General features: G+C 35.3%; 2 protein-coding genes and 1 pseudogene across 3 annotated transcripts in view; 2 read left to right on the top strand and 1 right to left on the bottom strand.

The window, feature by feature from the left end:
- Positions 1-13796, top strand: part of LOC135624575 (probable protein NAP1) — a 32766-nt gene extending 18970 nt beyond the window's left edge. Inside the window, exons 16-24 of the mRNA XM_065128333.1 lie at positions 584-729; positions 1114-1195; positions 1321-1431; positions 8648-8773; positions 8853-8989; positions 9069-9165; positions 10126-11117; positions 11505-11714; positions 13080-13796. Of these exons, the coding sequence (XP_064984405.1) occupies positions 584-729; positions 1114-1195; positions 1321-1431; positions 8648-8773; positions 8853-8989; positions 9069-9165; positions 10126-11117; positions 11505-11714; positions 13080-13566 (2388 nt within the window). The 3' untranslated portion in view covers positions 13567-13796. The remainder of the gene's footprint in view (positions 1-583; positions 730-1113; positions 1196-1320; positions 1432-8647; positions 8774-8852; positions 8990-9068; positions 9166-10125; positions 11118-11504; positions 11715-13079) is intronic.
- A 973-nt stretch (positions 13797-14769) lies between these two features.
- LOC104000342 (vacuolar protein sorting-associated protein 28 homolog 1) lies at positions 14770-18520 on the bottom strand. 2 transcript variants are annotated; one of them, XM_009422360.3, is made up of 2 exons: positions 17758-18520; positions 14770-15302 (listed from the first exon to the last, which is right to left on the bottom strand). In XM_009422360.3, the coding sequence occupies exon 1, from the start codon at positions 18424-18426 to the stop codon at positions 17788-17790; it is 639 nt and encodes a 212-aa protein (XP_009420635.2). In that variant the 5' UTR covers positions 18427-18520; the 3' UTR covers positions 14770-15302; positions 17758-17787. The 2 variants fall into 2 exon arrangements, with proteins under 2 accessions (XP_009420635.2, XP_009420634.2); XM_009422359.3 differs by having other exon boundaries at positions 14770-15279.
- Positions 18521-23378: 4858 nt separating this feature from the next.
- On the top strand, positions 23379-26784 carry LOC135625701 (DNA-directed RNA polymerase subunit beta''-like; annotated as a pseudogene).
- Positions 26785-27543: the final 759 nt, after the last annotated feature.

Below are 27543 nucleotides of genomic sequence, written 5' to 3'. Positions count from 1 at the left end.
GAATTTTCAAGCCCATGTAGATCTTGGAAAGAGTTTTTCCTGTTTGACAATAAAATCATTTAATGATATTGTTTTTCTCTGAGACAGTTGTTCTGTCTTACTTGTGATTGCAGCAATCTTCATGTCATCATGCTATGCGATTTAAACTCAATTTAGTGGTGCTACTAGTTGAGGGTAGAAATATTAGTTACCTAAACATTATTCTAATCTGAGTTTAAGAAGCTTGCTACAATGTGTATCATGTGGATACCATTAACATGATGATATGCAATCAAAAGATTAAAAAAAAAACACGGCATATGCAGTGCACGAGGCTCCTGTCAATATAGAGTCTAGGGAGGGTCAATGTATGCAGTATTTACCTTTAAATACAGTTTTCGTGATTCGAGCCCTGGTCTCTCAAGTCGCAAAGGAACAACCTTATCCCCCCTTCAACACTGTATCTAGTGTGTATTAATGTTCATTTATATAAATTCATGTTTTGTTAAAAATATATACATTTTAGTGATATCATCAAAAGGTTATCCATGGTGTGATATATTTTCTAGTTATTCATTAACTACATTACTTAATATGGTTGCAGGATTTGCGCAAGTACTGGTTATCAATTTTGATGATAGTTACATCTTCACGTTCATCTATAAACATTAGACACTTGGAGAAGGCCACAGTATCCACGGGGAAGGAAGGGTTATTATCAGAAGGAAATGCTGCATATAACTGGTCCAGGTGCTTTATTTTGTGCTGGATTGCATCATTATGAGCCTAATTTTCACAATTAATTAGTACCTTCTGCGACAATCTTGATGTATTTGAAAAATAAAACATGTTTATGTGTTCTATATTTCTAGTTCTTTTACTTAAAAGGCCAAGATTAAGAATGAAATTCACCACAGAGGATTTTGTCTGGGATGTTCAGCTTTGATCAGATATTCTTAACAATCTTAGGTGAAAACCTAAATTTTCATCAAGAGACTAACAATAAGACTGATCCAATTAATGTGTTTTCATTATGGGTCCTTGATTAACTTGATTACTTGATTGACATCTAAAACATTTTGGGTCAGCATCTTAAGAATTGGTGCATCATGGAAGTCTTTTTGTATCTGTCAGATGTGTTGATGAACTTGAAAGCCAACTCTCCAGACATGGAAGCCTTAAGAAGCTGTACTTCTATCACCACCATCTTACAGCTGTAAGTAGTCAACCTTTTACCAAGGGTGATCCACCAATTTTGTATATTTAATCTAAAAGAGTTCTGAGACTTGTTGGCATTTTTAGTAGACTTCCTACCTTCATTTTGGCATGAAAAATTAACAGGTGTTTAGGAACACAATGTTTGGGCCTGAAGGACGTCCACAGCATTGCTGTGCATGGCTTGGAGTTGCTAGCAGTTTTCCAGAATGTGCATCCGCGATAGTTCCTGACGAGGTACTATTTGTTTTCCTATTTGTACCTGTGTGTCGAAGTTGGAATGCTAAGTTCAGGATGGTTACATGACAAAAATAATTTCCTACCTAGAAGACAAAAGGAAAGTTCTTTTTGATCTAAGACAATATGTGTGGAAGGCTTCTAGAAGGGACTCGAGCTGCTTCTAGGTCTTAAAAAGCAAGCACAAGGGGCTAGAAATTCTGGCACCATCTAGAAGAGTTTGAGACTTTCTGGTTGAAATTTTAAATCTTATAGCTTATTGAAATTTTAAACAAGTTCTTACACTGATGAAACTTTTAGAAGAATTAAGATCGAATATAGGATAAAGAAGAATGACTAATTTAGTTGTGGACTCAGTTTGCATTGATGCACCATGAGTACGTAGGAAATCAATTGCCTCACACTATATTAAAAGAAGAAAATTTCATTTCATTAAACTCTCCATAAATTTTAAACTACTTTGGTTTTGCTATTTTAAACTAATTTTTATTCATCAAGAGGGTAAGTCTTTATGTTCATCAACAAAATGAGGAATATATATTTTTTTGTAGGCTTCCATTAGTTCTATAAAAACTAGAACAAGACTTGTAAGAATATAAATTTATAATTATTTTCTAAAGTAGCTACTGAAGAAAAGGAATTAAGTTACTATCATTCATCCAAAAAATACTACGGAAAATAAAAATGCAACCTGAATTAGCCATAGCTCATCTTTCTGATATGGACATCTATCTGGATACAATTTTAGTTATATTCAACTTGTTATGATCCTATATCAAATTCTTTTTGCTGTATCAAACTTGATATCCTCGTTTGTCCAAATGAAGCAGATACTTGTCTTGATTCTTTTCTGACAATTCATGACAAAAGCCAATCACCAACAGCGTTGGCACATATTTAAAATAGATCCCTTGGTTTTCCAGATTAGTCAGAAAAGCACTTGGAAAATTTCTTTGGTGATGATTCCTGGTGTTGCATTAAGCAATCTGCAGCTAAGGAATCTCTATATGCAGTAGAATTCTGTCAAGGATTGCATTTTTAGTCAGCATAGACCTGTGTTTTCTTGCATTTTGATGCATGATTAGGCCAATTTCAGGCTTGTGCTGGTCAGCACAGGCTGCACTGACCCCTGTGGCATAATATTGTTCCAATAAAGGGTAAAATGCAGAAAAATAATATAGGATGGTACAAAGGGATAAATATTGGGGTTTGAAAATGTGAAGACGATTAAATTTAGTGGCCGTTGAAGAGATAGGGGGAGACATAGAAGACTTTACTAGAAACAATAAAAAGAAATTTGAATGCTCTTGATCATGTTTTTAAAATCATGTTTCAATACTAATATCAATTCTCAATCGAACCTAATACTAGTCCACCAGATGGTCAACTGACCTATATTGCTTGATATCATTAAAAAGTTAATAAAAATAAAATCCTAGAGGCACCAAACTTAGTGTGTGGTTTGTCGTCAGTTCCTGGTCGGTCAGGCACATATAGAGCGACATGTAGTAGTTCAACCAGTTTTATTGGTATGCGATAGTCCATTGTGTATTGGAACTAGTCTCTTAACCAGAGATATTGCATTGCAAAGTGCTCAATTGTCGAATAATATCTATGTAGCTGACATTTACATATTTGGCACATTACAGCTTGTTTTTATATGGATTTTCTATATTATATAAATATATTATTTTGTCGTGTTTATATCGTGTGGCATCCTACTTTTATAAGATTTACTTTCTAGACATATAATGGTTTGTGCTTGTGTTGTGTTCCTATGTCCATGCTTCATAGCTAGTAGCAAGCACATTGCATTTTCTATTACTTACCGTTCATTGGGAATTGGGATGATGCAAAACATTATATGAATAAAATTTTAGTTTCACACTCCTATGTGAACACAAGAGAATATAATTTTTCTTATTCATTGATCTTTTCTGTATACAAATAAAGACATATGTAGGCTGATTATAACCTGTACAACTAAGGAAATTGATTCTATACAATATTTCATTCTGATTCATTTCCTATAACATGGGCTGATTTGATACTGATTGAGAATCCCTTAATTATGATACTAATTCATACTAACTGATTTGATGCTAATTTTATACTAATTTATTTCCTTAATTATGGGATTTAGAATCCTTAAATCATGGGATTTTCTACACACACTCTCAAGTTGGCTTGAAGATGTCAATCATTTCCAGCTTGCTAGTTAGATCCTCACAAGAAGATATTTGAAGCTCTTTGGTAGAATATCTGCTAGTTGTTTCTCCGTAGGAATGTACGACATGCAGACAATTCCTTCTTTAATTTTCTCCTTTATGAAATGTCGTTCTACTTCAACATGCTTTGTTCTATCATGGTGCACTGGATTATGAGCAATGTTGATAGCAACCTTATTGTCACCGTATATATATAGTCTTATAGGAGTTTCAGTGGGTATTCGTAATTCTTTCAAAAGCAATTTCAGCCATAGGAGTTCACAAATACCTTGTGTTACTTCTCTGAACTCTGCTTCAACACTGCTTCTAGCAACAACTGCCTACTTCTTGCTCCTCCAAGTCACCAAATTATCTCCAACAAATATACAATATCTTGAAGTTGATCTCCTATCATTTATTGATCCTACCCAATCAGCATCAGTGAAGGCCTCAATTCTCATATGATTGCACTTTTTGAATAATAAGCATTTGTCTGGAGTCTTTTTCGGATATCTAAGGATCCTATATATTGTCTCTAAATGTTTTCCATAAGATGAATGCATAAATTGACTTACTACACTCACTGCAAATATCAAGTCTAAGCTAGTATGAAATAGGTAAATCAACTTACCTACTAATCACTGATATTTGATTGCATCTACCATGGCTCTTTGAGAAGAACATCTATGATTGAGATCTATTGGAGTTGCCACATGTTTACAACCAAGCATCCTTGTTTCTTTTAGAAGGTTTAGGGTGTATTTCCTTTGTGAAATAAATATCCCATTTTTTGATTTCATTATTTCTATGCCCAAGAAATATTTTAACTGTCCAAGATCTTTAATTTCAAACTCTTTGTCTAGAATATGCTTCAATTTCTTTAATTTTGAGACATCATTGCCTGTTAGGACAATATCATCCACATAAACTATAAGAATAACAATATTTCTTTTATCTGAGTGTTTGAAGGACATTGTGTGGTCCGAGTGACTTTGAGTGTAACCATGGCCACGAACTGACATTGTGAACCTCTCAAACCATGCATGTGGTGATCGCTTGAGACTATAAAGATATCTTCTTAGCTTACACATCTTATTCGAGCCATACAAATTCTCAAAGCCAGGTGGTAGATCCATATATACTTCTTCCCTCACTTCTCCATTTAGAAAGATATTTTTCACATATAATTCATGTAAAGGTTATTTAAAATTAGCTGCAAGAGATAACAATACTCGAATAGTATTTAGTTTTGCAATCGAAAAAAATGTTTATTGGTGGTTAATACTATATGTTTGAGTAAATCCTTTTGCAGTCAATTTGGCTTTGTATCTTTTAATAGAATCATTTGTCTTATATTTAACAGTAAACACCTATTTGTATCCCACTAGATTATTTCCCTTTGACAAATGCACCACACTCCAACTATCATTATTTTGAAGAGCTATCATCTCCTCCATAACTGCCTCTCTCCATTATGGAATTAATAGAGCATGCTGTGTCATATCCCGAATTTATAAAAAGAATAATAAATCAGTATTTTATTATCCATAATTTATATAATAAATTTTCTCATTTTCTTTTTATTCGTCTTTGAATTCAAATCCTTGTCTTTACAGTAGTAAATATTCTATTAACCAGAAAAAATGACATCTTTTTGATAGGGTCACAAGTCTCTTCCATCCAAGCTTCAGATCTATTACACAGTAGTAAATTACTCTGAAAATAAATATAAAATAAAAACATATCAACAACCACACATGTTGGTGGAACCTCAGAAAAATCATAAAGTTAATATTCAATATTCATGAAATATAGACAAGTATCAAGAATTCAATAAGAAAATATATCTATTCATCATAAAACTTATGCATAAAAAACATGATGATAATTTATTACATAATAAACAAAATCATGCATCAGCCACACGTATTATTTCACTACTAGCAGGAGTGTTACTATCCATTGTCAACTGAGTTTGTCCATTCCATGTATGTCATCTTCAAGATTATAAAGTCCACTCTTTTAAGCACTGACCAATCGTCTTCCCCGAATATAGGCCTTGAAATTCACAGTGAGAAAGAAAAAAATTAGCAACACAATGTAAATCCTTTGTGAGTTTGCTAATAGACAACAAGTTATAAGACAATTTGGGAACATGAAACATAAAATTTAATATGAAGGAATCTGAAATTTCAATTGTGCCTTTCTTGCTATAGAAGAAAGTGATCCATCAGCAACTTTTATTTTAGAGTTTCTAAGACAAAGTGTGTAGGTGGAAAACAAGTGTGAAAGGCTTGTCATATGGTCTGTTGCACCTGAATCTATGATCCAAGGAGCCTTAACACCAAACAAAGCAGACAAAGCTATGAAACAATTACCTTTCTTGGCCAAAGAGCAAGATGATGAAGGAGAAGGATTAGGATTTTGGGATTAGTTCGGAAACTTCAACAGTTGCTTAATTTGTTCTTTACTGAATAGAGGCATTTCGGCTCCTTTAGAGGTAGTGGCAGATTAATTGTCTACTTGAGATCCTTGGCTATTAGCCTTACCTGGAACTCGATTGTTCTTCTAGTTTGCTGGTTTTCCATGTATCTTCCAGCAAGTTTCTCTTATGTGTCTTGGTTTATTGCAAAAATCACACCATACTTTGCTTTTATCATCTCCCTTCCTTTGATTACGTTGTACAGAAGAATTAATTTCAGCTATCATAATAAGTGCAGAATTTTCTGCAACTATAGATGGAGTAGAATATTGCATCATGACTTTCCTCTCTCCTAACTTCGGAGAACAGAGCTTGGAGAGATGACAATAGATCCTTCCCCAATATTCGTCCACAAACTTTGTCTAGTTATTTGTTTAAACCTGCCAAAAATTGAAAGGCTCAATCCGTCTCAAGCATTTTTTATCAGCTGCACATGACCACTCCAAATCATAAAAAATATCAAGCTTTTGCCAGAGTGTCTTCAAGGTAATAAAGCATTTTGTAACACCAGTATTATTTTGTTTAAGCTCTTTGATCTTGTTTGTAATCTCAAATACTTGGGCTGAATTCCCCATCTTTTAATATGTCTTGACCACAACAACCTATAACTTCTTTGTTGTTGGTAAAAACATGTATGTTTGACCAATTTATGATTCCATAGGGTTTATCAACCATGATATGATCATGGAATTTTCAGAATCCCATACTTTGAACTTCAGATCATCCTCTGCAGGTGCTGTTGTTGATCCAGTCAAATATTCGATCTTTCCTCTTCCTTGAATATACAACTTTATGGATTGAGACTAACGAAGAAAGTTCTGTCTGTTGAGTTTATGCGTTGTAATTGGTAAGGATGGATTATCACCTAGGCTGTTTGTTGGAAATGGAAGTATTAGTTTCATCTTCTCTCCTCCAGACCTAGTAGCATAGGTTCCTCATAAGCAAACAAGGAAAAAGAAATAGTTGGGGCTGATCCTGAAAGTGGCAAAATAGAGGAAAAGACTTTCAGCAATTAAGACTGAAGGAAAGAAGAAAAACGATTCCTATAGGAACTAGGCTATGATATCAAGAACACAAGAGAATATAATTTTTCTTATTCATTGATTTTTTCTGTATACAAAGAAAGACATATATAGGCTGATTACAACCTGTACAACTAAGGAACTTGATTCTTTACAATATTTCATTCTAATTCATTTCCTATAATATGGGCTGATTTGATACTGATTGAGAATCCCTTAATTATGATACTAATTGATTCGATGCTGATTTGATATTAATTCATTTTCTTAATTATGGTATTATAAAATCCCTCAATTATGAGATTGAGTATCGTTTAATCATGGGATTTTCTTCACCATGGACAAACCAAATCATTTGAAAACTGCCCTTTTTCATGTTTTACATCTAAATTTTCACCACAAACATAAATTAAAATGGGAGATACTTTAATTAAACACACAAAGGGAGACCTGAATTTCTATCCAATTAAAATGTAGGTTTGTGGCTTGTATTTGTTACTAAATTACTATGATCCAATTGTTGCTATTTGTGATAACAGAAGTAATGTATTTCTTGGCATAGACATAAGCTTTAAGTACAGAAATGAGAAAGAAATGCATATTTCCTTACATAAATGTCAAAGTTGAATGAGATCTTATATGTGAATTTTAAGTTAACATGTTAAAATAAAAGAAAGCAGAACCGCACAAAAAGAAAAAGAAAATTATATAATTACCGGATTTTGTATCAAAGAAATGATTTCCTAAATTCCATGAAGGCATCAGTTTTATCTATTGTAATACTCAAGGTCTGTCATATCGAAGCGTACCGCCCGTACCGGGCGGTACATACCGGTTCGACAGGTTACTGGTACGCGGACCTTCCGGTACCATTACAGTGCTACAGTAATATACTGTAGCACTGCTATAATATGAAAAAGTATAAAATTGTTCAGTACACCAGGGTGTATTGCTCGATACGCCTTGATGTACTGTCCGGTACACCGGTACCATACCATACCGAGCCCGGGTCGAAATGCCGATACGGTACGGTACGGCAAACCTCGGTAATACTCACTAAAATAGTAGCAATACTTTTTTTTTGTGTACAGATCTTTTAAGACTGGTTGATGGACTTTGAATGAACCCTTTAGATTTCCAGTCATATTTCCAGAAGTTACATTTGTTCAACTCTGCAAAGGTATACTGGTATAGGGACTACAAAAGTATATCGATTTTTTTATATCTGCTTTTGTGCAGTGTAAAGAGAGTGAACCTAGGTATCATGATTAGGTTGTTCCTTTGACCAGAACTCAAGTCATAGGAACAACTTTCTTGAAGAGTCAGGCTGCATATTACCCTCTTAAGCCTTGCATTGGCAGAAGCCTCATGCAATGTGCCACAATTAGGCACCATTTTCTCAACTTTATTCAACTCAACCATCATTGATTTATTTTAATAATATTGTTGTTCTCATCTTCACATGAAGGTTCTTAATTAGTTGTTTCGTCTATCTGTAATTTTAGTTGAATAAAGTGGGGAGAGATTCCATATTATACGTTGAGTCCCTTATTGAATCCATCATGGGTGGACTGGAAGGTCTCATCAATATTCTGGATTCAGAAGGTGGATTTGGCTCATTAGAAATGCAGGTAATTCAATTATCTTTGGATGATAACTTTTGAGTTATCACATTTTTCTGTCTTAAGACTCATATAGTTTATATTTCAGCTTGTTCCTGAGCAAGCAGCATTTTGTTTGAACAATGTACTAAAAGGTTCAACTGCCTCCTTTAAATCACCTAAAGGATGGTCTATGCAAAAACCAGGATATGAGAGTTATCCAGAAAACACCAGTTCTGTGAAAATGTAAGTGACATACCCTTTTGGAGCAATTGGACATGTTTAAATTGAGAATTTCTAAAATCATAATAATTGTCTTAAACAGGTTGGAAGCTGCCATGCAGAGGTTAACAAATCTTTGCTCTGTCTTAAATGACATGGAACCTGTATGTGTACTCAATCATGTTTTTGTTCTGCGTGAGGTATATAACCTGACCTATTGGCTCAGTGCACATATATAGTTCTGGCAGCATATGCTTTATCATACTGTGTCCATGCTAGCATGTGTCAAAGGCTTATCCAGGGCTAAATTGATCCATGCTGGTATGTTTCATTGGCTTGCATGTATAGTAAATAATTTATTTCTATTGCTGACTGCTGTTATAGATAGCTTCTTCTTTTTCTTTAACTGGATATAAAGATCTAATATCGCGTCAAAGTTATAAGAGGAGGGGGAAATATTGTACCCCAAAGTTAGTGACAAAAATAGAAAACCAAAATTGAAATAAGCGACTACCATGGAGAAGAAAGGGAGAAGACATGGGAGGAAACTTATCTTCATTTTTAGACAAACTTTTTGAAAGAACACTCTACATAGGTGTGCTTCATTGGAAAATTTCCATTTTTAAAGCTTAATAGTGAAACTAGATATTCTGTACTGTAACTCAGACTACATGAAACGTCTTGTACATATATGCAAATACATTTTCTTTTTTAGCATAAAATTTGAACTATTCAATAGTTGAGTCTTTTAGTTGGTCCATTTGTTCACTCTTTATTTTTGTAAGTGTTCTTTTTTCATTTTTTTATAGTAGAAATATTAGATTGCAGCAATTCTTCCTTTCTAAGTTGTCTTGAAAATTATATGTTTATTGGTTTCTTGTAGACCTTTCTTAATGCTTGATTCTCTTGATTTTTCTAAGAAAAGGAATAGTTAAGACTAACAGTTACTTTCGTGACTACAATAGTGGTTTTGTCCTGAAAATTAACAGCTCCGCGTATTCCTTAATGTCTGGTTTACCATGATTTGTCTTAATTCATCGTCTCATATTCTTGTGTCAATATCTTTTTTCTTTCATACTTCAACAAGCACTAATACTATTATGGAGAAAGTCAATGCAAGTTTATTGATTCTTCAATTTTGTGTGCTATCTTTGTTGAAGTACATGAGAGAATGTATCCTTGGAAACTTCAGGAGAAGGCTACTTGCAGTTATGATAACTGATAATTGCCTACAGCGTCCATCAATTATTGAGTCTCTCTTACAAAGACACATTGGCATCATCCACATGGCAGAGCAGCATATTAGCATGGACATTACTGAAGGCATTCGTGAGGTGCTGTTGACAGAGAGCTTCACTGGACCTGTTTCTTATTTACAGAAATTTGAAAAACCTACAGAGATGCAGACTGGATCTGCCATAGAATTGGTTGGCAACTGGTATCTTGAGAACATTGTTAAGGATATCTCTGGTGCTGGAGTTTTGTTTATTCCAATCCGTCACTGCTTCAAGAGCTCACAAGTAATAGGTGCATGCACAGCAGAGTCATATACTGATGTACGTGAGCTTAAAGCCCTCATTCGTATTTTTGGTGGTTATGGATTTGACAGAATTGACAGGTTGTTAAAAGAACACACAGCTGCATTATTGAACTGCATCGACACCGCTTTGCGATCAAACCGTGAAGCCCTAGAGGGTCTTGCTGGAAGTGTAAATTATGGTGACCGGATTGAAAGAGAAGCAAACATAAAGCAATTACTTGATTTAGACACACTAGTTGGATTCTGTATTCAGGCTGGGCAGGCAATAGCGTTCCACAAGTTGCTTGTTGAGGCTGCTGGATCAGTTCTAGAAGAAAATGCACCTCTTATTTTTTCTCTGTTATGTGGGGTAGCTAAGCAGTTACCTGTTGATATACCTGAGAAGGATGATATTACGAGGTTGAGAAGGTTGGCAAATATGGTAGGTGCAGATGAGGATCATGATACTGAGTGGATCCATGCAATCATGGCCGAAGTGGGTGTTGCCAATGATAGTTCTTGGAGCTTTCTTCCCTATCTTTGTTCTGCATTTATGGCATCTAACATCTGGAGCATGACAACATATAATGTTAATACTGGGGGATTCAACAACAATGTTCACAGTCTAGCAAGGTGATGTTAGAATGCATAGATGCTATAACCCTTACACATGCTCTTTACTTCACATATCACATATGGTTTATATATTTTTGTATAACATGAGTAGTGCCTTATCATAAATGTTTATACACATTGTAAAAGCACTTCTTAAAATCATTAGCAAGTACCTCTTTTCATCAAATTTGAATAGAACAACCTCGAGAACTACCTCCGAGTATTTTAGTATCTACAGTTGCTTGTTACCAGAAAATTTCGATAGTGAAGCTTCTTCGAGTATCCTAACCAATGTTCGTTAGGAGCTGTGTGGCTTAATATGTATAACTGTGGGGGTCATATATTAGGTTTATTTTTTTATGCAGTTCCTTATCCATAATATGTATAAATATGGGTGATCTGCAGGTGCATCAATGCTGTGATTGCAGGAAGTGAGTATGTTAGGATGGAAAGAGTACAACAGCCAAGGTCTCTTTCCAATGGGCATGCTGGAGAAATATCAGAGCCAGAAACACTAAACCGCACGTCGGTTGAGGCAAATATAAAGTCTGCATTGCAAATCTTTGTTAAGTGTTCTGCAGGGATCGTACTGGATTCATGGAGTGAAAATAGCAGGTATTATGTCTGTTAAAGTTGCTTTTAGAAACTCTTGGTAGTGTTTTTAATCTCTCCAGCTATGTCCATCTGGTAAATTTTTAGTAGGATATGATGCCTCTCTCCTTTGCCCTTGTTCAGCTTCACAAAAAAGTTACACTGGTTCGAAATTCTGTCTTTTTTTAACTCATTATTGGACATTTTAGGTTCTTTCATGATTGAAAATTTTGTCATCCAGACATTTTATCCTTGTAGGAACTTGTTTGTTGTTTCTGCTACCCGTTTTGAACATTGCTTACCTTCAATGACTCTGTTTCACAATCTTTCACATATCCTTATTCCTAGAGAATTTCAACTAAAAGTCATGCTATTTGTGTCTCATTTTCATGTGCCTTCAACGACATTTCTGAAAAAACTTGCCTGGCTACTTGTCACGATCTTGTTGCAATAAATAAACTTTTTGAGCCTGCTTCTGATTGGTATTCTGTCAGTTCTAATGATCCTAACCAAACCTTTCTTTGTTTGAGCTCTAGAAACTGCCTACCATATGAGGATGCTCCATGAACCAATTTCATTAGATGCCTATATCAGAAGTATAGGCATTTTTCTTTCTTAAATAAGTCGAGGAGAACAAAGGTTATGTTCTACTCTGAATTGCTGGTCCAACATCGTTACTATATAGTTAATACTCTTTGAAGAGGATTCTGATAGATAAATATCTGCTTCACCTTTGAGATTTAATTTGTTGAGCTCTAGGTTCAAGCTTCATAATAGGTTATGCCTTGTAGCATTGAGCTGGCCTGTATACACTGTATGCACAAGTTTCAGAACTCATATGTAGGACATTCCAATGTATTTGATGCATGCTTCCTTTGTTTTCTTTATACTGAACCTGCTAAATGTGTGCCCAACTTTATTTTGCATGGATTTGGGAACAAGTTTCTAATTCAAATACATTTAGGTTCCTTTGTGTGAATTTGAATTATTAGTGATGCTTTCTGAGTACATAACCACAAACAAGGGTGTTGATGGCCCAACACCACCTGTTTTAAGATAATATAACTCAGCACATTGACAAATTGGTTGAACTTGCCGATTCACATCATCACTTCATGAAATGGAGAGGATAACAGATATCAATTCTTGGTACAAATCTCACTGGTGATGTGCATGTTGCAATTGCTACAGGCTCTTCCAGTCAATTCCTATCTCTATGTCTGAAATGGTACTTTTTCTACTATGGTCTATCTACCATGCGAGGATTATGAAAATCATATCCTATGAACTAATAATGGCATGCCAGTGATTAATCATGGGACTTTGTTTATTTGAGATGTACTAGTTTCATCCTTAAGTGATAAGCTCCCTTTTTCATATGCTTTGTAGGACATATATTGTACCAAAACTGATATTCTTGGACCAGCTTTGCGAGCTCTCAAGATACCTTCCTAGAAGCACCCTTGAAATTCACATACCTTACACAATTCTGCGCTCAATATATAGGCAGCACTATGGAAATTCAGCAACTATGATTACAGAATTGCTCGCACCATCGCCGAGACAGTCACCCCTTATTTCTCTAACACATGCATCTCCTGCTGTGAGGCCACACCGAGGTGATTCCACTCCCATGTCATATGATCCAGGTTACTTGAGTTCCTCTATCCATAGGCATGACGATGCTCACGAAGGTGATAGCTTGCGGCTAAAAACTAGCGATAAACAGCAGCGTAACACAAGAAACTCAGGACCACTGGAGTATAGTTCAAGCCGAAAAGTGAAATTTGCCGAGGGTTCCAGTTCTGGTGGTCAGGGCCCGAGCCCATTGCTGAGATTTGCAGTGTCAAGATCTGGTCCTCTTTCATACAAGTAGAAGGAAAGAGAGACATCTGTTATGTATTGTTGTTAAGAACATCTGACAGTTTGATGTATTGTTAGGATATACAGAAATATACCATTTGGTTATTCGCCTATTGTTGAAATCCACACAACCAGATGATGAAAAATAGGACAAACTACAATAGCTTGCGTAGTGATTGGGAAAATTTGAAAAATGTACTTCTGATTATATTAGTTGCTGATCATGTAAATTTAAGTTGATTCCATGTGCGTAAAATTTCCTGCATTGGATTCCCAAGGTAAAACACTCTTTTTAGCCAATGTTTTGTAACTGCAAAATGTATTTTATTTCTGCAATCTTACTACTAGTGATCGAAGCATTGGAATCTATTTTCCTTGTTCAATGTTTTGACATTGCGGTTTTGTCAGCCAATTTTAATGCTTTAATATTCCAATACAATTATGTTTTATTTTGATTTTATTTGGTTGTCAATTCATAAACGGTTATATGTATGTATGTATAAACAAATATAGGTTGATGGCAGTTTGTCCGAAGAGATGTAATAAGGTGATGAAACATCTCAAAGGAGTTCATTTCATTTGATACCTTTGTATGTGATAATATGACACAAATTAAAAGGTGTGGCTTTATGATTAATTCACAAAATGGTGCAAGTTATCGTGCAGGTATATAAAATGGTTGATATTTTCCAAATTCATCAATATATTTCAACATCATAAACTTCAGTTTGAATGTAACAACAAATTTAGAGAAAAAGGTGAAAGGTATATATAAGGGTAAAAAGAGGAAACAATATTTTAAAAAGAATTTACTTTTTAAAATATTTATTTATAATGCCTGAACAATAAGAAATAGTATGATACTACATACACAATGGATAACCATCCACTAAACTGAAAGGTAAAATTATCCTCAATAAGTTGCAAATTGGCCCTCCATGGGAACCATCACATAATGTAGATGAATGATGGTAAGATCCTTCCAAGCAGCAGGCAACACAGACAGGCATTCCTCAGATCAATCAAAGGAACACAGGCACTGCTTAGAGGCCACCAAAGTCCCATGATGGTTCTGTTCAGCAAACAATGTACTGAGGCTCAAACCATGTTTCAAAGATTTTTTTTTTCTTCTTTCTTTCATTTTTTCCAAGCATTTAAAATAGTGGATACTAATCTGTTTGAGATTTCAGCAGGAATAGCTTGTCACACAGATTCATGAAACAATATTATCATCTCATACACTACCAAAATTTTAAATCAAACAAATGAACCTCCATCAAGTATTTTGGCTATAACTACTGCATAAATTCACAAACCATTGCCTAATACAAAAAAAAAAAAAAATACAAATTTTCATAGTGATGGACATCTCGACCGTGAGATGACAAGTATCTTTCTGCTAGAAGCCCAAGCTACCAAGGAAAAGCCGTTTTCTACAAAGTAGCCATGAATCGATCTTTATACAAATTCATCTCGTGTGGAAGTTCCTGTACTCGATTTTACGAAACTTAAGGAGCCACACAAAAGTTCCTGTTTTTTCATCTGATCAAACTTTCGAGAAGGTCCCTCTTTATTAATCAGCTACCTGACAGTCACGGTGACCATCATGATGCTGAATGGTTTGCACAACCCTTACTTGATCAGTTACACATGAACATATTGCAGCTTGTTTTACCGACAGTTATCGGGGTTCCTCCACCCTCCAGAATGGTGATACTTCACAATCCTGAGTCAATTATGGTACATCATCTACAAGTTTAAAATTAAGAATCCAGTCTCATAATGTCATTCAGTTTTAGAGAAAAAAAACAAAACAAATATCCATAAGGATTCTGACTCCAAAATTCTTCAAGAATAAAGTTTATTCTAGCATCCTTCCAAGAAAAACCCAAAACAGCAGAAGTACCGAATCGCAAAAAGTCAATAAGTTATAGCTTTGTGTCCTCCCAAAATTCTTATCAACCCAACTATATACTAGTTAATTACCTAAGTAATTCAATATGCCATGACCCAAAATAATGAACCAACAAACCCTAACCCACAGCACAAACCATGCTAAGTTATGCATGACAACTGCAAGATAGCACTCGTATTGCGACTCAGAATGTTCCACGTTGCGAGTAACTAAAAAGTTTTAGCACACTTCTCACTTTGAACCAAAAGAAAAGAAAAGGAAAAAGAAACTCAAAATTTTGAAAGGATGTAACTCAACTGCGGTCCTTCGTTAATCATGTCTCAAACAAAAGCTGCTATTAGAAAATAATGCTGCTAGGGTTACTCGTCAGTATATACCCAAGTCAAAATCTGTTTGTGTTGGTCCACCTCATCAACATGTAAAACAAATTAAAAAATACCATAAACTCAAAGGATTGGAAGAGAAGTTATGATTTAGTATCAAACGTATGCTTGCATCCTCCTCTAAGTTCCTACAAGGAAAAGTTGAACAGTCATCTAAATCTTCTTTATATTTAAAAAAGACTAGTTGTCCAATGACTGCTGTGATCCACCTCCATGTAATTCTCAAGGGAGACCTGCCTCCAAAAACTTCCCATAGAATTGCATGATAATGCTGCAACCTGTCAGACTTCCATATTACTATTGCCCTTAGTGGCTGCTCAAGATATACACAACATGATTTCCAACTACTAGATGCTTCAAATAGTAATAAATTATAACTTGATTAACTTTTTTGTGTCCTCTAAACACATCCACAGCAATTGACAGTCGAATAATGAAGGAAAAATATGTGATACTATAATCTGGTAATCATTGCATGTCCTGTTAAAAATTGGACATCCATGACCAGAAGGGACTGGATAAACATAAATCATATTCCGGATTGTTCTAAGCCTACGATGAAGGTTTATCTCCACAAAAGTAATAGCGTTACCTCCATGAATAAGTATTATCGTCTTAATTCGAATATATGATTAAGCACATGCATATACCTTGTTCAAAATGTATTTAGATCACAAGCATCTTCCCTTAGATCTATGCATAGACTCAAATAGGAAGCTCAAGCATCTTCCTGGAAATCCAAAAACAGTCTCGACTCTCAAATAGAAATCATACATAGAATTATTGTTCGACCATATAAATCCTTTAATTTGTCACTCATGATATCCTGAGAGGCAACAATATTAAATCAGCCATACATATGATGGATGCCTACAGTCTGGAATGGCTGAAAGAAAAGGCAAGGGCTGCTCCTATTATAATAGGAGTAAAGCAAAAGCAGCATAATGTTGAAGGCTTATAGAAGGAAAAGCAAAGAAACTCATTTATCTTTGCATTTAGTTCAAGCACATGTCATTCTCTAAACCATATCTTTAAGTTGACTGTTTCACACAAGTTAATAACAAAATTTATTAATCACACAAATTGTCAGCCAATAGATCACAATTCAAGATTATCTACCAAGCTTCTTAAAATAATTGACCACATAAAATATTCAAGTGATCTGCTCTTTATCTAGGGCTTCGTGTACCTCAATCTTCTCATAGCTCCATGGATTGAACTAGGATAAGCAGCGACTTTGTGACTACTACACAAGTAGTGAAAAAATTAAGCTTGTTTAGTTAGCTATGATCTTTCACCGGTAGATGTCAGCCAGTGCCATTACATATGACATTTGCTTACACGATGGCTCAAGGTTGTTCAGAAAAATTATAAATTTTGCATGAGGAAACCAAGTCCTATGCAACAGAAAATGAATAAATAACTATTTAATTTTAGTTGACAAGCACTGGAATTTAGTCTTTTTTAATTCCAATTAAGCAATTTTATGAAAATACAACACAAAAAAAAAGTTAAATAAACAAAAAAGACTAGTTTTTCTTAAGTAGAAACCACTCCATTATTAAAATAACCTGAAAGTATGTACATGATAAGCCAGAGTTGTCATACCCTTTTACAATTACAGTAAATTTATAGGACAAGGGATGAGGCTTTCAAATCATAACTGCATCCATAAAGCATGAAAAATCACCTAAAGAAATGCACGGTAAGGGAGAAGTCTAAGGAAAAACAATGAAGAACATACTGATCTTTTGGATTATGAACCATTTCGTGTGTGCCAAAGCTTCAAAAGTACTCTGATATTGAAGACAAGAAAAGCTCAAGCAGGTTCCCAAAAGTCAAGAAATTATAGCGTTGCATGAAAGAATCGCATGTATGGTGAGAACACTCAATGATGATGATGAACCTGAAGAGAAGAGGATATACGGAGGGAGAATCAAGAGTCGGCGTTGGGGAGAGCGGCCATGAAGGCGTTGTAAGAGGACTCGAGGTCGAAGTGGAACTGGCGGGCCTGCTGCTCGGTGAGCTCGTCGGCGGCGCCCATCTTAGCGAGGCGAGAGAGCCAATCACGAACCTTGACACGGCCCTCGAAGTCCGGTGGGAGGAGACCGGTCCCAAGCTTGGCTAGGGACGTGGATAGGTCGGAGAGGAGGGGGTGCACCTGGTCGACGGCCACCATGTTGAGCTTGACGGAGTCCATGGCGGTAATGAAGTTCTGCACGCATTCGGCAACGGCGGCGGCAGAGGCGGACGAGGAAGAGGATGCAGCGGCGCGGTGCTCGACGGTTGCGGGGACGCCGGAAACAAGGAGGCGGTTGAGGGCAGCAGGGGCGTCGAGGCGGTAGACCTCGGCGAAGCGATCGAGGGAGGGGACGGCGCCGTGGAGGGCGGAATGGAGGGTGCGAAACTGGGCGATTAGTTTGAGGCACTCCGCCTCGTACTCGGCGGAGGAGACGAGGTCTCGGACGTACGCCTTCTCCAGCTTGTCCGTGGTCTTGACGATGGCGTAGAGGTCGGCGAAGTTGTCGTACATCTCCCTCTCCCGCTTGTCCCGCCACAGCCTCACGTCCTCCATCTCCGATCTCTCTCTCTCTCTCTCTAATCTATTCCTCCTCCTCCTTCACGATCGTTGCAATTGAATCGATGAAAGGGGAAGACGCGATAGAATAGATTGGGGATGGAGAGAACGAGAAGAGAAGCGCGTCAAGGAAAAGGGAAGGGATCCGCTCCAATTGCGCTTTTAATCGAAATTATCTATCCTTATCTAGACCGTCGATTAACGTGAGCTTACGATCGGAAGGTCTCGAAGCCCTTCGGACTAGCTCGTGCGAAGCACGTGGGAAAACGAAGCCCGACGTTTATGACCATGCATTGAATGGCCGAATCGGCTCAAAAATATTAGCCAGGGTGACGTGGTCCCATGGGTCCCACACGTGTGGGTCCGGGCAAGGATTAAGAAGATTTTTTTTTTAGACTCGTATTAACTTTCCTTGTTTTTTTTTAATTCAAAAAAGAAAAAAAAAATAAAAAGAATGACGAATGATCGATGATCAAAGGTAGAGACAAAATTGGAAGATCACTCGAAATAAAAATTATTTTTGATAATTTAAAAGGGTGATTTTCTAGGAAAGCCCCTGATTTTTTTTAAATACCTAAAATATCATCTCGTTAACAAATATTTTTTTATTCAAAATCTAATAAAATTATAATATTTTAATTATTACATTAAGACATTTATATTTTATGATGAGAATATTGAGACAGTTAGGAAAATATTAGTGGTAAGATAAGAGATATAAGAGATAGAGGATGAAAGATTTAAAAAAAATTATAAATAATAATTTAAATACTCTTCTACTACAATATTCATTGTTATTCATAGCCATAACTAATAGTTAATAGGAATGTTAATTTTTAAGGAATATATGTGTTATATCAAAATTTACGATACCAAATACACTTAATTTAAGGATAGATATGTTAAAATATTTTTATTAAAAAAATAAAATGTTTTTACTCAATTCATGATTTTATTCTTGATTTATGAAAAAAAAATGATGCTTTGAAAATAAAACTTCAAGATTATTGAATGTGTTAATCAATTTATACAATAATACCGTACCGTACCGATGTTTCGAGGTTGGCTTAATACGATACGGTACCGTGTACCGAACGGTACACTAGAGCATACCAAGTGTACGTCTATTTTTAAATATTTCTTTCTCTTTTACTGTAGCACTGTAGCACTGCTATAGGGCTAACACTATAGCACAGTAACACGTTAGCGATCCGCATACCAGTATATCGTCGGACCGGTACATACCACCCGTACCGGGCGATATCATTTAAAATTACATACCATAGTGTCAACTAATTTAATTGATAAAGATCTTGATAGTTTATCACAGTCTTTAATCCGTCTTAAGCACTTATCTTTAAAAAAAAAATTTAATGATCATTCAAAATAAAATATATTTTTAAAGTGAGAACTCCTTTTAATAAGATTAATTATAGATTAATTATCACTCTAGTCCATGAATTTTTGATCCATGGCAAAGCTTCATCCATCAGCAGTATAATCAAAGAAGTAGACAGGTTTCTTCCACTGTTTTTTGTTTTTGTTTTTGAAGGAAACAACTGCATTACTTCAAGAAATAGTAGCAAATTTCTGAGCTCGCTGCTGATCATCGGCAGCATAAAAAAAAATTAGGAATTATGGGATCTACCATTCAATGTTAGAAGATCTAAGGATGTGACTAACTATGACGATCTGAATTCTATCAACTAGAAATAATATATCATAATAAAGACATCAGAAAAATCAGGGAATGATTGTTGAAGACAGTGAACAAAATTAATAACTTGAATTGAATTAGAGTTAACCCACACAGCTGATAGTTGAAGAGAGAGTCTGCAGCAGCTCGTAAGGCCTCCAATAAGGCTATCGACTCAACAATAAGGGTTGATCAGAAGAGTTTCTGATGAGAAAACCTATATATATGTTTGATGGTAGATTAATAGTCACTGAGCCAGTCTACATAGAAGCCAAAACTTACCTCTTGTTCCTCCAGGCTAACATTAGAGATGTCAACGTTGCTCTTAGGATTCCTGGGTGACCGAGTAAGAGTCACTGACAGCCAACATGACCTTAAGAGAGAGGAAGGGCTGGTTGTGATACTTTGCCTCGTTTTGATTGTTCCATAAGAAAGAAGCTTGTCATCATGGGATGGTTTATCTATTGATGCACCTTCTTCGATCTATTCCCCTTGAAGCCAACTTAGGAAGGATTAGAATTAAAAGTTGATGAGATGTTCAAAGAGAATATGAGTGGAAGAATTTAGATGCAAATAACAAATAAAATAATAATCTTATTGATAGTGTAGTATGCTGAAAATGTAATTTATGGTAGGAAATCGATTCCTACCATAAATTTGGACCATTATTTATAGGGGCCATTTTGTGGGAACTTCCTAACTCTTAGTGGATTGATCATTACTAATGAGTTTCCTAAAACCATCGTTAATGTTAATAATCAGATTAAAGATAAATTTAAACACAGGAGAGATATTTTTTATCATTATAAAATTTCTAATTCTCAAATCCTGAGTCGTTTGAAAGAGTAATGTTTTCCCAACTAATCAAGTATATATTGTTACGTCTGTGTCTATCATTCTAAAAAAAATCTCAAGAAAATTTTAAAAATTTAGTGTTCAAACTTGTTTGAAATCCAAGAACTAAGTAGTATATGAGTTGAGAGAAAACTAATTATAGAGTTTATGAGGATAAGTTTTTCACCTTGAGAAAGAAGACTCTTGTGCTAGCTTGAATTTTTAACCTATAAGTTGGTGAAGATAACTATTAATACAAATTAAAAAGATTTTAGTAAGAATTTTATAAATAATATTATAAAGTATTATAACATAAAGTCTTTGATATAGGATGTATTTGGAGATTTATGAATGAAGACTATAAGAATATGACCTTAACTATCTGGAATAAGAAATGAGAGTGAAATTGGGTGAAGGATGACAGTAAATCCATCTTTAAGTCATCCTAGAAAGCTTTATAAAATTTTATATTCTGGCCATTGAGTCCTGAGCAAACCATTTACAAAAGAGTTAACCTAATTTTTGATAGGAAAAATGGTTGGGTAAGGGTGGAATGATCCATGTTGGAAAGAGTAGTGAGTGCTGGGCAATGATTTTAGTCAGCATTGGAAGTTAAATTAGGAATCTGCTAAAAGTTTGAATATTAGTTAGAGAATAAGGGGAAGTAGTGTCCTGGCTATTTAGGGAATTTGAATATTAGGATAGTGAGTTCATTTTTTTAGTTTTCTGATGGTGCATAGTCATTGAAATTATTTAGTATTTTTATCTCTCTCTAATATATTGGGCTTTGGATCTAGACTATCATTTTAGATAGAATTGTCTATTGAGGACAATCAACTTGTTAGAAAGATACTAGATATTGATCAAATCTAAGTTGGAGAGGATGCCAAAAGTGTCCTTTTCTAAAATAATAAGATGGTTTTAATTTGGTTCTCCAATCTTTGACCTTTAGATTTGATCCAAAGAGAGATTTGTTCTTATGAAGGAAGTTATTATTCACTCTCCCACACTAGATCTTAGCCTAAGCAGATTTGACAAAGAAGTTGAAATATTTATTAAAAAGCTAGTAAATTTTAAATTTAATATTATTAGAGTTCCTAGATGACTTAAAAATATAATACAACTGTGCTAATAAGGGGAAATGATTAAAGCCTACCCTAGAAAGGTGTAAAATCAAAATATCATCATAAGTCAAAACTTAATTAGAATTAAACAATACTCCATCAAGCCTAGCATAAACTCGGTAAGGGCCAAAATGATTATTTCATTAAGTAAACTTCGGATTAGTAAATCTAGCATCCAAAAGATTATAATTGAAAATAAAACATTGACACTATAAAATTGATTGAGAAAATATAAAAGGATGATATCTAAATTTTTCTTTAAGTAGATAAAATGAAATTTATATTACTATACAGAAGTCACATAATTGATAACGTATCTAAAGGTAAAGTAAATTTGAGAGAGATACGAACTGAAGACTTTATGCTTGCATAGATTGCTAAGAGAAGTCATATCTCTCTTTTATTGCTAAGTTAATTACTTACTTGTTTTTGTGAATAAGGATAGCTTAGAATGTTATATATCTTCCGTGCTACTAGGATGCCCCCTCTATCAGTTTTTATAAAAGTACTGGACCAAGCTCTCCCCTACCTATGCAAGCAAAAAGAGAAATGTTACTTATAAATATGAATTTTCAAAAGAATAAATAGATTTATATTACGGGTTTTAATGGGACTAAAAAATATTTCTTTCACTTCTCTAATTGCACCTCTATAGTTCTAGGATAGAATTTAAAAATATATCTTAACAATAGTTTAACGGTTATTATTACTTTCGAGTAAAGGGTTATCACATGTTTTGTTAGTATGTTTTTATTTTATTTTAATGTTTATGCTTTATAGTAAAGAGTTAAGATAAAGGATTCTCCAGAGAAGGTCATAGCAGAAGATTCCATTTACGATCAAAATTTTCATGAATTATTTCTCTCTCCTCTTTAGTGTTGTTTTCTACTATATGTTGGAAAGCCTCAAATATCTTCTCTACGAGGGCTTCAAAGGAAGGGGATACCTTACTCTAAGTGGGAGCTTTGAAGGAGGAGGCAGAACTCCTTATCGATTGGTTTGAGTGGAGACTTGATTTTGAACTTAAGGGCGTCTTGGACTACGGGATGGTTAGTCCAAGACGCTGAACAACAAAGTTTTATTTTGGATAAAACCATCATTATGGGAATGTACACGCGGTAGAAAAATTACGTCAATCCATTGAGATATGGTATGCTACAAGTGAATATTTGAGACAAGAAATGAATCCTAATTTTCGGATGACTGATCCTTCTAATCTAGTATATCTAATGTCTTTTTCGGGAGCTAGGGGAAATGCATCTCAGATACACCAATTAGTAGGTATGAGAGGATTAATGTCGGATCCCCAAGGACAAATGATTGATTTACCCATTCAAAGCAATTTACGTGAAGGACTTTCTTTCACAGAATATATAATTTCTTGTTATGGAGCCCGCAAGGGAGTTGTAGATACTGCTGTACGAACATCAGATGCTGGATACCTCACACGTAGACTTGTTGAAGTAATTCCACATATTATTGTACGTAGAACAGATTGTGGCACTAACCGAGGTATTTTCGTGAGTCCTCGAAATGGGATGACGGAAATTTTTTTTGTCCAAACACTAATTGATCGTGTATTAGCGGACGATATATATATCGGTCTACGATGCCTTGCCACTTGAAATTAAGATATTGGGATTGGACTTGTCAATCGATTCATAACCTTTCGAGCACAACCAATATATATTCGAACCCCCTTTACTTGCAGGAGTACATCTTGGATCTGCCAATTATGTTATGGTCGGAGTCCTACTCATGGCGACCTGGTCGAATTGGGAGAAGCTGTAGGTATTATTGCGGGTCAATCAATTGGGGAACCAGGAACTCAACTAACATTAAGAACTTTTCATACCAGTGGAGTATTCACAGGCGGTACTGCCAAGCGTGTACGAGCTCCTTCTAATGGAAAACTAAAATTCAATGAGGATTTGGTTCATCCCACACGTACCCGTCATGGGCATCCTACTTTTCTATGTTCTATAGACTTGTATGTAACTATTGAGAGTCGGGATATTCTACATAATGTAAATATTCCACCAAAAAGTTTTATTTTAGTTCAAAATAATCAATATGTAGAATCAGAACAAGTGATTGCTGAGATTCGTGCTGGAACGTCCACTTTTCATTTTAAAGAGAAGATACGAAAATATATTTATTCTGAATCAGAGGGAGAAATGCACTGGAGTACCGATGTCCACCATGCACCTGAATATACATATGGTAATGTTCACCTATTATCAAAAACGAGTCATTTATGGATATTAGCGGGAGGTCCGTGCAGATCCAGTATAGTGTCTTTTTCGCTCCACAAGGATCAAGATCAAATGAATATTTATTCTTTTTCTATCGAAGAAAGATATATCTCTGACTTATCAATGACTAATGGTCGAATAAGACATAAATTGTTGGATACTTCTGGTAAAAAGGATAAGAAAATTATTGACTATTCAATAAGACCTGATCAAACGATGTCTAATGGTCATTTGAATTTCATATATCCTTCTATTATCCAAAAGAATTCTTATTTCTTGGCGAAAAAGCGAAGAAATAGATTCATCATCCCATTACAATACAATCAAGAACAAGAGAAAGAACTAATACCCTGTTTTGATATTTCGATCGAAATACCAAAACAGGGTATTTTACGTAGAAATAGTATTCTTGTTTATTTTGATGATCCACGATACAGAAGAAGCAATTAAGGCATTACTAAATATGGAACCGTAGAGGTCAATTCAATCATAAAAAAAGAGGATTTGATTGAGTATCGAAGACCAAAAGAATTTAGTCCGAAATACCAAACGAAAGTAGATCGATTTTTTTTCATTCTCGAAGAAGTGCATATCTTACCCGGATCTTTGTTGATAATGGTCCGGAATAATAGTATCATTGGAGTAGATACACAACTCACTTTAAATACAAGAAGTCGAGTAGGCGGATTAGTCCGAGTGGAGAGAAAAAAAAAATACTGAACTAAAAATATTTTCCGGAGATATTTATTTTCCTGGAGAGGCAGATAAGATATCCAGGCACAGCGGCATTTTGATACCACCGGAAACAGAAAAAAAAATTTCTAAGGAATCAAAAAAATGGAAAAATTGGATCTATGTCCAACGGATCACACCTACCAAGAAAAAGTATTTTGTTTTGGTTCGACCCGTAGTCACATATGAAATAGCTGATGGCATAAATTTAACAACACTTTTTCCTCAAGATCTCCTGCGGGAAAAGGATAATGTCCAACTTAGAGTTGTTAATTATATCCTTCATGGAAATGGCAAGTCAATTCGAGGAATTTCTCACACAAGTATTCAATTAGTTCGGACTTGCTTAGTATTGAATTGGGATCAAGAGCAAAAAGGTTCTCCGGAAGAGGTTCACGCTTCCTTTGTTGAGGTAAGAACAAATGATCTGATTCGAGATTTCATAAGAGTTAGTCAAGTCCACTATTTCGTATACCGGAAAAAGATATGATAGGGCAAGTTCGGGATTGATTTCCGATAATAGATTAGATCGCACAAATATCAATCCTTTTTTTTACAAGGCCAGGATTCAATCACTTGCCCAACATCAAAGGTACTACACTTACCCAACATCAAGGTACTATTGGTACATTGTTAAATCGAAATAAGGAATGCCAATTTTTGATAATTTTGTCATCATCCAATTGTTTTCGAATTGGCCCATTCAATGGTTCAAAATATAACAATATGACAAAAGAATCGGATTCCATAATCCCAATTAAGGATTTGCTGGGTCCTTAGCCACTATTGTACCTAAAATAGCAAATTTCTATTCATCTTACCATTTAATAACTTATAATCAGGTCTTGTTAAAGAAATATTTGCTACTTGACAATTTTCAACCGACTTTCCAAGTACTTCAAGTACTTAAATACTGTTTAATAGATGAAAATAGGAGGATTTATAACCCCGATCCATCTAGTAACATCATTTTGAATCCATTCCATTTGAATCGGTACTTTCTCCATCACGATTATTGGGAAGAGACATCTACAAAAATTCATCTTGGACAATTTTTTTGTGAAAATGTATGTCTATTCAAATACGAACCACACGTAGAAAAATCTGGTCAGATCATAATTGTTCATGTTGACTCCTTAGTTATAAGATCGGCTAAGCCCTATTTGGCCACTCCATGGCCATTATGGAGAAATCTTTTATGAAGGAGATACATTAGTTACATTTATATATGAAAAATCGAGATATGGTGACATAACGCAAGGTCTTCCAAAAGCGGAACAAATCTTAGAAGTACGTTCTATTGATTCAATATCGATGAACCTCGAAAGGAGAGTTGAAGGTTGGAACGAAGGTATACCAAAAATTCTTGGAATCCCCTGGGGATTCTTGATTCTAGCGGAGCTAACCATAGTTCAAAGTCGTATCTCTTTGGTTAATAAAATCCAAAAGGTTTATCGATCCCAAGGGGTACAGATCCATAATAGACATATAGAGATTATTGTACGTCAAGTAATATCAAAAGTGTTGATTTCAAAAGATGGAATGTCTAATGTTTTTTTCACCTAGGGAATTAATCGGATTGTTGCAAGCGGAACGAGCGGGGCGCGCTTTGGACGAAGCGATCTCTTATCGGGCAATCCTATTGGGAATAACGAGGGCATCTTTGAATACTCAAAGTTTCATATCCGAACCTAAGTATGTTTATGCTTTATAGTAAAGAGTTGAGATAAAAGACTCTCCCGAGAAAGTCGCCTTCAGTATATCATCGCAGAGTAGGAGATTCCATTTACCATCAAAATTTTCATGAATTATTTCTCTCTCCTCTTTAGTGTTGTTTTCTACTACAACATGTTGGAAAGCCTCAAATATCTTCTCTACGAGGGTTTCAAAGGAAGGGGATACCTTACTCTAAGTGGGAGCTTTGGAGGAGGAGACATAACTCCTTATCCATCGATTTGAGTGGAGACTTGCCTGCCTCTAAGGATTTTGAACTTAAGGAAGATAATAGATTGGATCGAGAATACTTAGAAAAGAAGGGAAGGTTTCTCAAATTATACGAGAAAATACCTTTGCTTAGGCTTGAGTCCTCGTTGTAAAAAGTGAGTCCAATGGTAATAGGGATGGGTGGTGATAAACCATTGTCAACCAGACCCCCTTTTGCTACCAAGCCATTTTAAGGACAAGGGAGAGAATGATCGGAGTAAAGGTAAAAGGAATAGGCCAAGTAGAGACAATTCCTTTTCTCATTATCATGGAAACCTCTAAAGTCTTCAACCTATTGTCTTGAGAGGTGTTAGCAATAATAGAACTAGAGGATGACAGGTTACTGTTAGTCTTGTACTGTTCCACTTCCAAATTAGAACCTAAGACAAAGAGAGTGATAGATATGGGAGGGGATAGTGGATCCAGATATGAGTTTAATATCTAAACCCTCAATTGAGGTTTTCTTTAGACATATAATAGGGGGAGGTCA

Source organism: Musa acuminata, chromosome BXJ2-10 (assembly GCF_036884655.1).
Source record: "Musa acuminata AAA Group cultivar baxijiao chromosome BXJ2-10, Cavendish_Baxijiao_AAA, whole genome shotgun sequence".
Lineage (NCBI taxonomy): Eukaryota > Viridiplantae > Streptophyta > Magnoliopsida > Zingiberales > Musaceae > Musa > Musa acuminata.
The sequence above is the reverse complement of the archived record's forward strand: the minus strand, read 5'-3'. Positions and strand labels throughout refer to the sequence as shown.

Coding starts and splice junctions, on each gene's coding strand:
- LOC104000342 (XM_009422360.3), bottom strand. CDS start 18,426: ATGGAGGACGTGAGGCTGTGGCGGGACAAGCGGGAGAGGGAGATGTAC.